The sequence below is a fragment of the Nansenia antarctica genome (genome assembly GCF_963989245.1).
Source record: "Nansenia antarctica genome assembly, chromosome: 11".
Classification (NCBI taxonomy): Eukaryota; Metazoa; Chordata; class Actinopteri; order Argentiniformes; family Microstomatidae; genus Nansenia; species Nansenia antarctica.
Genome location: NC_137681.1, coordinates 26,936,319 through 26,949,488, shown reverse-complemented (window position 1 = coordinate 26,949,488; position 13,170 = coordinate 26,936,319). Strand labels below are relative to the sequence as shown.

The 13,170-nt window shown below is 45.5% G+C and overlaps 1 protein-coding gene across 1 annotated transcript; it reads left to right on the top strand.

The window, feature by feature from the left end:
- Positions 1-461: 461 nt before the first annotated feature.
- LOC308168062 (cyclin N-terminal domain-containing protein 1-like) lies at positions 462-8,866 on the top strand (the record flags this gene model as incomplete). Its single annotated transcript, XM_080542538.1, has 7 exons — positions 462-518; positions 751-800; positions 928-1,102; positions 1,723-1,885; positions 3,525-3,669; positions 4,374-4,470; positions 8,750-8,866. 7 exons carry the CDS (start codon positions 462-464, stop codon positions 8,864-8,866), a joined length of 804 nt encoding a protein of 267 aa, XP_080398664.1.
- Between the last annotated feature and the right edge of the window lie 4,304 nt (positions 8,867-13,170).

The window sequence follows — 13,170 nt, the reverse complement described above, 5'->3', positions numbered from 1 at the left end:
TATGGTCTGTCTAAGGAGGAGTGTGAGAATGTCCAGGAGTTCTGTTGGTGGTATCTGTACTATGGTCTGTCTAAGGAGGAGTGTGAGAATGTCCAGGAGTTCTGTTGGTGGTATCTGTGCTATGGTCTGTCTAAGGAGGAGTGTGAGAATGTCCAGGAGTTCTGTTGGTGGTATCTGTACTATGGTCTGTCTAAGGAGGAGTGTGAGAATGTCCAGGAGTTCTGTTGGTGGTATCTGTACTATGGTCTGTCTAAGGAGGAGTGTGAGAATGTCCAGGAGTTCTGTTGGTGGTATCTGTGCTATGGTCTGTCTAAGGAGGAGTGTGAGAATGTCCAGGAGTTCTGTTGGTGGTATCTGTACTATGGTCTGTCTAAGGAGGAGTGTGAGAATGTCCAGGAGTTCCGTTGAGGTTTTGCAGTTGGGGTCAACATGGATATTAAAATGGCCTAATAACAGAATAGATGGTGAAATGGCACAAAGCTGAGTTCGACATTCAGATCAGAAGGAAATTGGTGATGGTAAGCACTCCTAATACAAGTTGAGACAGGCGCGCGAGACCACACACCACACATCTGCCACATCATACCTCCATCCCACATGGATTTATCATCATCTTTTTCAATATAAGACGGAGGTAGGGGGTCGGTAGATGGCAGCAGTAACCAGGGGTTTAGGACCAGACAGTTTGGTCTACAGTAATCAAAACCTTTTGTGTCACCTTCAGAATGTGTTCTCGTGATTACTGACGAGCTGAGACTTGATCCGTTGGTTGGATATCACGCTATTGAGTTACTTGAAAGGTAGGAATAATTTCTCAGTACTTTACAAAATCAGTTAGGTCTATAATTGAAGGTCTTGTGCGGTGAAATGCCACCTGAATGTAGGCCTGTCTGTTCTGAATGATGTTCTGATCTTTGTGTTACACAGGTTCATGATTAAACACCTGGAGGATCTGTTTTCTCCACGCACCCCCCCACCAGGCGCTGCTGGGGGTCAGGAGGGAAACTATGAGGATCTTGTTTATGAAAAACTGAGAGAGAAATTCACACTCATTATCCTGACTTGTGTGCAACTCGCAAGCAAACTGTCTTTGCACAGTTGTGTGAGTTCTGAGAGGCGTTTCCATACCGACATTAGAGCTTCATTATTATGGCAGTTCTTTTTTCTGGCTTTTGTCATTTTAGTCCCCTGCAGTCGCTTTTAAATACAAAATACGCACAAATATGTAATATCCACATGTGCAGCTATGCATAAGTAGGTCTCAATAAGTAGGTCTTAATGTATGTATTTTGTACATTGTCATGGCGCACTTATAAAATAGATCTTAGGTATAAACGTGATTCCCCAGCTAAAATACAGGTTAAATAAGTATTATCCTTTACTGGTACAGTAGCAACTGATATTTTAGAATCAGAATCAGAATCACTGATGTAGTATATTCAGTATATTCGCACATACAGGAAACTGACTTGGTGTGGTTGGTGCATAAGACACACAGATAGCAATATAATAAAAGAACAACAACAATGTAATAAACAACACTATATAAGCAAAAATAGTATTAAAAATAATAATAAAAAGAGACAGTGACAGAAATGGGCAGTAGAGCAATAAGACTGTAAATTAGAATATGTCAAACTAATATATATTACATTGTCAGTTGTGTGTGTGCGTGTGACGGAGGGGGGGGGGAGTGAAGGCAACCTTCTGTCTTTCTGCCAGGTCGTTGACAACAATACAGCCGTGCAGTTTCTTCACTCCATGGGCCACAGCGTCTCCAAACACACCCTCCTCCAGTCAGAGCTGACGGTCCTGAAGTGTCTGGACTTCAGGCTGAGTGCCCCCAACCCCCTGGCCTACGTGGAGATCCTGCTGGAGGTGCTCGGTACGCAGAGATAAGACAGGATTTTTTAATTTACTTTTTTTATTTTACCTTTATTTTACCAGATAAAATCAATTGAGAACAAATTATCATTTACAATGAGAAGAATAAAAACAAGCATATAAACAGAAATACACCAGGTCAACACAAAACAATACATACAATACATAACAATGGCAAAGACAGTGAAGATAAAATAAATAAAAACAAAGTCAACTAACCTTTGTGTGGAAAGAGAGAGGGGGGGGGGTTGTGTGTGTCTGTGTGTGCGTGTGTGTGTGTATCGGGGGGGGGGGGGGGGGGGGGGCAAATCCGCAGGAACAATAGTCAACCTGTTGAAGTTTATTTTTGAAAATGGTAAGTGATGTGAGTGGTGAGTGCTGTTGAGTTTGAGCGTGTTCTGCAAAGTGGTCCAATCGTTTGCTGCAGGATCTCTGTGGTAAAGAGGTGTGTTGGAAAAACATGGCCACCTGTCGACCCCTGTGTTATGTAGTTGTTGTTGTTGTTGTTGTTGTTGTTTTTCTTGTTAGGGGTAGGGTTAGGGATAGGGATAGGATTAGGGTTAGGGTTAGACATGCCAGCATGTACCAAATCGACGTAGCACCTAACCCTAACACTAGTTTTCCCACATGTACCGTATTCCCACATGTACCGTAACATCTATATATATATTATCAACCACCCTGGAGGACAAACGATCTGCCACCAACTCCCTACCGCCATCATTATCCAACCACCAACAGGCAATTACCTTTGTCCGTGAGGGGGCAAAGGTTACCAGGAGCAGCTCGACACCATCTGAGCGAGGCCAGCTACGGTTGGCCCGCGACTGGAAGATGCTGACTGATATTGGATGACAGCTTGTGTTTCCTAAAGAGATCGCCATAACCACCCTGAGACCTGACTTGGTTCTCTGGTCCCCTTCTCTAAAAAAGGTGTACATCATTGAACTAACCGTACCCTGGGAGGACGCAGTGGATGAAGCTTACGAGCGGAAACATCTACGCTATGCTGAGCTCGCCGCCGAAGCACAACACCGCGTCTGGAACACTGAAGTCCGCCCAGTGGAGGTGGGGTGCAGAGGGTTTGTGGCAAGATCTACCACCAGATTGTTTACAGACCTGGGAATCAGAGGCCAAAGCCTGCGTTCAGCCATCAAAGCTGCATCGGAAGCAGCCGAAAGAAGCAGCCAGTGGCTTTTTATGAGAAGGAAAGATCCCTGCTGGGCCCCGAAGTAGCCAACCAGAAGGTATGCGGTCAGCTTAGGCCTGACTCAGGGAAAAGGACGCCCCTGCCTTGCATAGTCTCATGAGACGTCAGCCATTCTCATGACGAATTAGGATTGACGCAAGTTCGGGGCTGATCCCCCTGAGCTGGCCACCTCTGGCGAGGGTGTATAGTGTGATGGCCGAAACACCCCATGACCTGGAGGAACACTACTGATGATGCGTCCAATATTAAACCTAAACCCCCTAATTTTTCCGAAAGAAAAGTCTGATCATTACATCAGATCCCGACATGAGGACCTAAGCATTAGAACGTGTCACACATATATATAGGAGGCCAATTAGAAAACATTTAAATGTATCTCTATATATATATAGATACATTTAAATATTTTCTAATTGGCCTCCTTCTACAGGGCACAATGAGTCTTCCATCCCTGTGGAACAGCTGCATCAACTTTGTCTCCATGTGCTCCAGTTCTGCTACCTGCAGAGGAGCCTCATCTACCACTCCTTACTGCTGGTCACCACCCAGACCCCCACCCCCAGCCAGGAACAGAGGTAGTCCTGGTCCCCACCCCACCCAGACCCCCACCCCCTCCCAGGAACAGCGGTAGTCCTGGTCCCCCCCCCCACCCAGGAACAGAGGTAGTCCTGGTCCCCCCCCCCACCCAGACCCCCAGCCCCTCCCAGGAACATAGGTAGTCCTGGTCCCCCCCCCCACCCAGACCCCCAGCCCCTCCCAGGAACAGAGGTAGTCCTGGTCCCCGCCCCCCCCCACCCAGACCCCCAGCCCCTCCCAGGAACAGAGGTAGTCCTGGTCCCCCCCCCCCCCACCCAGACCCCCAGCCCCTCCCAGGAACAGAGGTAGTCCTGGTCCCCCCCCCCATCCAGACCCCCAGCCCCTCCCAGGAACAGAGGTAGTCCTGGTCCCCCCCCCCATCCAGACCCCCAGCCCCTCCCAGGAACAGAGGTAGTCCTGGTCCCCCCCCCCCATCCAGACCCCCAGCCCCTCCCAGGAACAGAGGTAGTCCTGGTCCCCCCCCCCCCCACCCAGACCCCCACCCCCTCCCAAGAACAGAGGTAGTCCTGGTCCCCGCCCCCCCCCCCCCCACCCAGACCCCCAGCCCCTCCCAGGAACAGAGGTAGTCCTGGTCCCCCCCACCCAGACCCCCAGACCCTCCCAGGAACAGACTCCAACAACTCCCTGGTTGTTGTTTTTTTGTTTCCTACAGTAGATGATTTTTGCTTTGTTTTTATAACAGAGAGAAGTTTGAGTCTGTGCGTGAAGACTGCATGCTCCTCGGGGTCGGTGTCATCGCCGTGGGCGCGTACATCCTGAATCTTACCAACTGGGAACAGGTGAATGAATAACCTATTAGCATAATTAAGCATTATGAAACGAGAAGCCGTGGTATATCGTGGATATTAGCACAGCTAGCGGGGTGGTTAGGCGGTGCCGCATCAATATGCCGACGGACCACGATGCCGACGGACCACGATGCCAAGTTTATTAGCGGATTTCTGCAAGAGCTGACAAGACGGTACATGTGGGAAAACTAGGGTTAGGGTTAGGTGCTATGTCGACTTGGTACATGCTGGCATGTCTAACCCTAACCCCAACCCTAACCTTAACCGTAGCACCCTAGCACCTAACCCTAACCCTAGTTTTCCCACATGTACCGTCTTGTCAGCTCTCGCAGAAATCCGCTAATAAACTGTCGATTTTGTAAGGCGATCAACTTCTCCAGAATCGATTTAATTGAGTCGTCACTTACAAGCGAGTTCGTTTAATCTCAACGAGACGTCCTTGATATCTCTTCTTAAGATAAAATGATCCAATCAAATATTAGGCACCACTACTGAACTGTTCATTAAGATAATATTTATTCAAGCACATCAGCAAGCAATAATAGTTCATTTCCAAGGAAAAGTGGTCCCATCTAGTTTCACCTCTGCAGGCCCGTATCAGCTAGCCGTCAACAAGTTAACTGCAGAAGCTCCACCAAACAAGAAGCCCCTTTAGCCTTCGTACATAGTCCTTTATACATTTGATTTAACATTTGGGGCTGGGCTGTCCCTCCCCCCCTATCTGGTAGTTTTTTAATTGTCAGCATAAAATCTGTTGCAGCTGTGAGCAAGTGTTTTAGTTAGCTATGCGGCCTTCAACTTCTCTCTGTGGGTGCGCGAGAGTGTACTGTGTGTTATCTTCTTCTGGCCTCCCGTTGTCATGGTGATATACGTACTTGTGTGAGCACAGAGCAGAGCAGTGTGTCCTTATCAGTAGCATGTGAAAACCTAACTATTGAAGTTACACAGTAATATGAGTTAGGATTCGATTTACAAGTTAAAATATAGTATAGAAGAATAGACTTATCATTAATCATTAGTTATGATAGTATAAAATCAGTACAGAAAAATAGAATATCATAACAGCAGGTATAAAATGGTTGTTAGCACATAGGTAAAAATAAGTAATTTACAGGCAGTTTGAATCATAAAACGTTCTTTTAGTCAGGAGCTTGTCTTCTTCTTGTCGCTCAAAAACAGAACCTCTCTTTTGGCTTTGCGTGACCTTCCTATTGTTCTCAACTGACCTCAGTCACATATTATTTAAATGAGCACATAGTACATGATTTATCACTTCTAGTTATTTTAATACAAATTCCCAACAGTATCGTGGTTCGTCGGCATCGTGGTCCGTCCGCACAGCGGGTGGGCCCCGGTTAGGCACGACGCTTTTATACAACGGTTACCACATCTATCTATCAACATTTCACAAAAGAAAGACAAGACAAACTTTTAATGAATGTATTTTAATGGAACTATGTTTTATTGTAAGTGTCTTCATCCGCTGAGCAGTTGTTTATCAGTTGCTAAGCAACGGTAAGAATGTAACTTCGATAACGGTAATATATCCAAACGCGGGGTAACATGAAAAGATGTGCCACCAACATTCCATTTAGCCGTGCGTATGTCACGGATATCGCAAACTGACCAATCAGAGACAATGGACCGGATCTATCCGTTGTATAATGCAGAATGAATCTATCATCGAAAGAGACCAGCGGTGTCGTGGTGGTTTGTCGATGTGCTGTATAGAAGCAGCGCCTGTAAGGGAAGGTTTATCCGTCTTCTCCTTCTTCTGTGCTTTATGTCCCACAGGCAGGGCCGCTTGGGAGATATGCGAGGCCCTGTGCGAAGTCAGATTTGCGAGGCCTTTTATAATGATGTAGGCTACTGTTATAACCGCGCGACACGCACGCACCGATATATTGCAAGAAATGCGCTCACATGCTGTGCTGATAGACAATAGCATATCTACTTATTTAGATAGTTTACAACCATGTTTGTTTCATTTCAAACCTTTTATACTCGTAAAGGATTAGGATTTAGGATAAAGCAGTCATCATACCCAACATTAAATACGCACAAGCCATTATTGACATGAATAGAGATGTTACTCACCACCATGTAGGCCTATCCTTTATGTTGAAAAGCTTACAGCAAAAGCAAAAAGACATGTCCCGTTTTTGAGAGTACACAAGCCACTTTCTTTCTATTTTTTCCCCATTTGGTAGTTTTCGGAGAAATAAAGTTTCACTAAAGTTCCTGTTCTCATTATTTTTAGGATAACTAAATCCAGGTTTCATCTTTGGGGGACCTCTTCTAATGATCACTTCTGTAACTGTAGAGTCCATATGTACCGGCCAATTTACCAGGATCATCATACATGACATATCTAACATAGGCTTGTCTTGCGTTCCATCACTCTCAGCCCTGCTGCTGCTCTGAGTAGCTCCATCTTCCGCCTCCGTATGGAATGGAATGGACTTTATTTGTCATTGCTACAGTACAGGTACCAAACAACGAAATTTAGGAGGGGTGGCTCCCCTGGTGTTTAGGAAAGGAAAAAGAAAACACATTTTAGAAAGAGCATAGATGCATAAAATCACAAGAAGGTAAGGAGCTGGTTTACATCAATAAAGGCTATGTACACAATCCACTGTACTATACTGCACAGATAGTCAACTAGGGTTGTCATATTGCACAAAAAGTATTTTTTCACATTATTTTAAAGTGTCACAGTTTGCAGGCTTGAAAATGTACATGTTTGTGCCTCAGCACTAGCTGCCATACAATCCGTCCGGACTGTCCTGGGCCCAGAACTTAGGCCTTTTCTGTGTTCAGGGCCTTGACGGCCCTGTGGTAGAAGCTGTTCTTCAGTCTGTTTGTCTTAGCGGCCGGGGTCCTGTACCTCCTGTTCGAGGGCAGCTTGACAAAGTGTTCGTGCCCAGGGTGGGTCGGGTCCTTGGAGATCTTGGAGGCCCTCCTGAGACAGCGTGTTTTGTACAGCTCCTCCAGAGAGGGGAGGGGGGCGCCGGTGATCTTCTGTGCTGTTCTCACGACTCTCTGTAGCTCGATTCTCTCCGCTGTTGTGCAGCTGTGGAACCAGTTGGAGATGCCGAAGGTGAGGATGCTCTCCACTGCGCCGTGGTAGAAGGCCACCAGTATCTCCTGCTTGTTGTGTTGTTTCCTGAGGCATCTCAGGGTGTATAGCCGCTGTTGTGCCCTCTTGATGGTGCCTTTAGTGTTGTCCTTCCAGGCCAGGTCATCCCGCATGTTGTGTCCCAGGAATCGTAGGGTTGAGACTCCACGCTCCACGCTCTCTCCGTCGATGAGCAGGGGCTGGATCTCGGACTTTTTCCTCCTGAAGTCTACAATGAATTCCTGGGTCTTTGACTTGTTTAGCAGCAGGTTGTTAACCTTGCACAGCTTGCTCAATTGCTCTACCTCATCCCTGTACGCCGCCTCGCCCCCCCCCGAGATACATCCCACCACGGTGGTGTCGTCTGCAAACTTTACGATGTAGTTGCTGGGGTGAATGGGGGTGAGGTCGTGGGTGTAGAGGTTGTAGAGGATGGGGCGTATCCTCTACTTCGCCACTCCTGACCATCATCACCTGGGGCTGGGCAGCCCCACTGCTGCCGGTGTAGCAGTTGTCCTCCTCCACCTCAGAGACATCATCTTTGCCTCTCAGGGGGGGCTGTGCCGTGCTACTACTAGCATTGCTAGTGCTAGCAGTAACGTTAGCTTCTTCGGTGCTAACGGGAGCCTCACTTGTTTTTAGAAATGTTTCGAACGAACCTCTAAGCGAGGCCCTGAAGCCTTCCTTTCTTTTATTTGTATTTCTTTTTTCAGCACCCGATTAACATTTTCTTCCTCGGTCTCGTTCCCTCTGCATTTTGTCCGTTGCACTAAGCAGTCACTATCCACAACAAGTGTCAACACGCGCCCAAAAATTCTTTTCACGTTTCACGTAAGGTGTCATAGGGGGAAATTACTTTTTTCTGTTGCTAAGAATCTCCCTGTCCTACAGGTATGCTAGATTTTAGATGTATGATTGACTATGATTATCACATGTGTGAACATTTAGAAATGTATTAAAGGCAAAAATTATAATATGGTCCCTTGCCTGGCGCTTTGGAGGGCCTCGCCAGCCAGGGTACAAAAAACAACAACAAAAAAAACAAAAAAACCTTTTTTTATTTTTTACCCTGCCTCACGCGAGGCCCTCCAAAGCGCGAGGCCCTGTGCCACCGCCCCAGCTAGCCCCCCCTTAAAGCGGCCCTGCCCACAGGTTGTGGAGGAGCTGAGTCACATCACAGGCGTCTCGGTGAAGAGCATCACTGTCTTCACACACGTGACTCTGATGCACATCACCCGTCCACCCGGCTCTGCTGTCACATCTACCTGAGGCCAGGACACTTGTCCAGTTGACGTTGATTTATTGGTTGTTTTATTGCTTTGAAAAACTCAACAAAAGTGAGTTTTTACAGCTACAGTCAAGTTAAGTTGAAAGATGACAGACCACGGGGAAGAGAAACAGAGCATTAAAGGTGTCTGTGTTCTAACACCGGTGCCCATCGAAGGGCTGAGATATGAGGGTGAGGTAGTGTAGCTCCCTGAGTACGACTGGTACAGTGGACTGATTTCCTACAGAATCTTTCCTGTGGAGTTTGCTGAATGTTACCTGTCCTATTATCTAGTTTGCGTATCTTTACTGTTGCTAAATTTCAAGAGCCTTCACCCATCCTCATGTAAAAAAAAGTCCTGAACTTGTTTAATTTCTGCTAAATCTCACTATAAAACTAAAGCTGTTAAAACTCTTATGTAATAGTACAATAAACAATATAGTACAGTGAACAATTGATTTGAATGATAAATATCTTTACTGATATACCCACCTCTCTGTTATGTGTTTATTTGTCCATTCTCCAAATGGTGTGTGTGTGTGTGTGTGTGTGTGTGTGTGTGTGTGTGTGTGTGTGTGTGTGTGTGTGCGTGTGTGTCTGTGGGAATCATTTCATGAAATAAAAGATTACAATAAATTAATCATGAAGTTCACATCATGCAGGTAGTATTTAAAAAGTGTGTGTGTGGTCGTGGTGAGGTGGGACTAATCATCGTGTCCCTGCTGTGTGGTTGTCTCTCTGGCTCCCTCTGCTGGCTGTTCTCAGTCTCAGGCTGGCTGTTCTCGGTCTCAGGGAGAGATCTGGGAGAGAATCAGATTACTGTCAGTATTTCTAGTATTTTTACTGATTTGTTAACCTACCGTACCTATGACTCAAGTGCTCAAAGTCGGCTGATCCTAATTATGTTAGTGTTGATTCATTTAGATTTAAGTAGAGTATTGCCGTCATGAAATGATCAACATTTGAGAACATTTTACCTTTTTCTCTGTGACTTACTGGTGGGCCTACCTGTTCTCTGAAGCATGTACAGTCTGAGAGCCGTCAGCTAAGATAAAGACAAAATGTCTGACCTTGAATCTAACTCATACTGTAGCAGATAATACTGTTAAAGATTAATGGACATTTAGAAGTAGTCTAGAGAATACCCTAACACTGACTAATCCTTACAGATATCCCCTGTGAGTCGTTGATGCATACATTGCTATGAATTATTACCGGAACATGTCATGTTTGAATATGGGCTCTCTGTCTAATGTCTGCACATGAATAGCATTAAGTCTGTAACTACAGTCTATCTATGGCCACGTTCGTAAATTTGCTGTGAGAGCGCCCGAAGCGTCCACGTGACTGCCTCTTGTCCAATCAAATTACTTGGTTCCATTGTGACGTCGAACCCATTTACGAAGGTGACCTGTTATGGCTCTGGTCTGAAGCATTAGGGAAGAGGAGCTTGTTGTTGTTGTTGTTCTCCCTCTCCCTGTTGAGGAGGTCCTCACCCAGGGGACGTCGACACATCTACCAATGACGTACACTGAGCCAAAACATTATGACATCCTGCCTAATATGCTGTTGCTATTATGTCCAGGAGTACCCCACACCTAACCCTGACCCTAACCCTGACTCCGTCAGTATTTCTAGTATTTTTATTGATTTGTCAATTGGTCATAATGTATTGACTCATCGATGTATTACCAATGAGTAGTGTAGAGATGTCAGAAATCATTGTTATTGTCTATAAATGTATGTTTGTGGTGGTGATAGCAACATGATGTAATATGTTGAGGAGGTCCTCACCATGGAGACGTCATGGTAACGTGCCTGCGCCTCCAGCTGGACGAACAGCTCTTCTCTGTACATGACCCGCTCCTCCTAGGACGACCAGGAGGGGCAGGGGAAGAGAGTTGTAAAGACACCGCTCTACTTAACACTAGAACAGCCATGGGTGGGGGGTCACATTTGACCATGGGAGTAAAAACTAAAATGTTTTATATCTTTGCACTCGATCAAATTTCAGGACCCTCCTTTCATGACTTTTCCTAGATATGTGCGTTCTACCACCCAGTATCCTTACATTTTCAAAATCACATCAGGATAAGCTAATATAAAGCTATTCTTGCAGTTTTTCTGTGTAGGAGGCAGGCTACTTTACAAGACGCGCCAACTAGTGGTCTTTGTGTGTAAGTAGCAGATTCCCATTGTGAAGACTATGGCCATTTGACCCCTGAGGCGGCTCTTATAGTAGGTGAAATAGACACGGCTGTTCTAGTGTTAACTCGTTTAGTACCGAGGGTGAATGAAGTCGCCCCAATTGTCGACGTTCTACCTAGAGTGCCAAGGGTGACTGTATTCACCAAAAAATGCATAAATTATGATGTTTAATTTTGTAGCCAATCAAAGTGTTGTTTCTAGGTAAACACCACTTAAAGACATGTTGTGTTATCTTGCTTAAAGACATAATACTGTATAATATTACATATGTTGCTATCACCACCACAAACATACATTTATAGAAAATAACAATGATTTCTGACTCATTGGTATACATCGAAGAGCCAAAACATGACCAATTGACAGGTGAAGTGAATAACATTGATTATCTTGTTAACAATGACACCTCTCAAGGGGTGGGATACATTAGGCAGCAAGCCAACAGTCAGTTTGTGAAGTTGATGAGTTGGATGCAGGAGAAATGGGCAGGAGAGTAAAAGACCTGAGGGACTTTGACAAAGGACCAAATAGTTACGGCCAGACGACTGGGTCAGAACATCTCTGAAACGGCAAGGCTTGTGGGTCAGTGTCAGGGTTAGGTGTGGGGTGCTCCCGGTCAGCAGTGGTGAGTACCTACCGACAGTGGTCCGAGGAGAGACAAGCCACAAACCTGAGAAATCTAAATGGGTGTTGGGCGACCCAAGGCTCACTGATGCACGAGCCTATTAGACAAAGGCTGTGTTCGGAATGGCATACTAGCATACTACTCATACTAGAAATGATGGAGATTTGAGTATGCGAGAGCGTTCACACGGTACAGTATGTGAGATCTGAGTATGCAAGAAATGTAGTATGTATACGATATTATCTGAATTATTTAAGTACGATATGACTGGACACTACTCGGGTACTGAATCCCCCAAATGCATTGCGCGTCTCTTCAGTCTCGTCAAACTGCGTCATACAAACTCGTCATACAGCTGTTGTTTACATTGTCTGATAGCCTGGAGACCGAAAGCTCGCAATAAACATTTTGCACAGATTTGAGTGTGCAGATGCTGTTTTTTTGCACTCTATTTGATACTCTTCAGCTGCAGCACCCCAGCTAAGTCTGATCACGGATGAGCGGTGGTATTTTCACTATATTGGGAATCTACATGGTGAAATGCATTCTTAGACATGTCTACATCGTCATAATTACAAAGATGCCACTTAAAATGCATGAAATCCAAGTTTATTTGTGTCCTACACTACGGTGACCAGACGCCCCCGATTTCCGGGGACAGACCCCGGTTTGGGTGACCTGTCCCCGGCAACAAACTGTCCCCTGAAAAGTCCCCGTTTCAAGTGTTGTGTATTTATCTTATTGGTTATGAATCAAAGAACAGTTATTGAGTTTAAGACAATTTAATCAGAGTTACGAACAGATATATACATTACATGTGTTCTCCTGTGGCCTGGGCTGGAAAAGAGGACGCTCTCTCCCTCCTCTCCCCGTTTTGTTCAAGAGGGGAGGGGCCAGAGTGTATGTGTGTGTTTGCCCAACCCCCAGAGGTCTCTGATAGCTGGTCCAGGGGCCATCTGTTAATGATCAGTGTGTGTGTGTGTGTGTGTGTGTGTGTGTGTGTGTGTGTGTGTGTGTGTGCGCTCGACTATGTGGTCTGTCGTAACCTGACCCCCTCAGAGAGCTTGCCTGTAGGCCCAAAGGCTCCGCTTTGGAACAAGGCGTCTGCCAAATGCCATAAATGTAAATGTAACTGTTACAAAGCCTTATCATACAAATCCAAGGTATGTGTGTGTGTTTAAGTAGAAAATATACGACACATCCCCCCTCGGACCACCCAGAGGGTGTTCCGAAACTAAACTACCATAAAACAAAAACAAAAACACAAAACCCCACAAAACATCCACAAAAAAAATAAAAATAAAAAAATAAATAAATAAACAACAACAGACAGAAAAACTACACCAACACACAACACAAGAAACATAACAACACAGACCAACCCAGCACCAGTACCAGCAACCAAAGATATCATATAAACCACCAGTACCAGCAACCAAATACAAAACAATCAACCAAATACAAAACAATCTG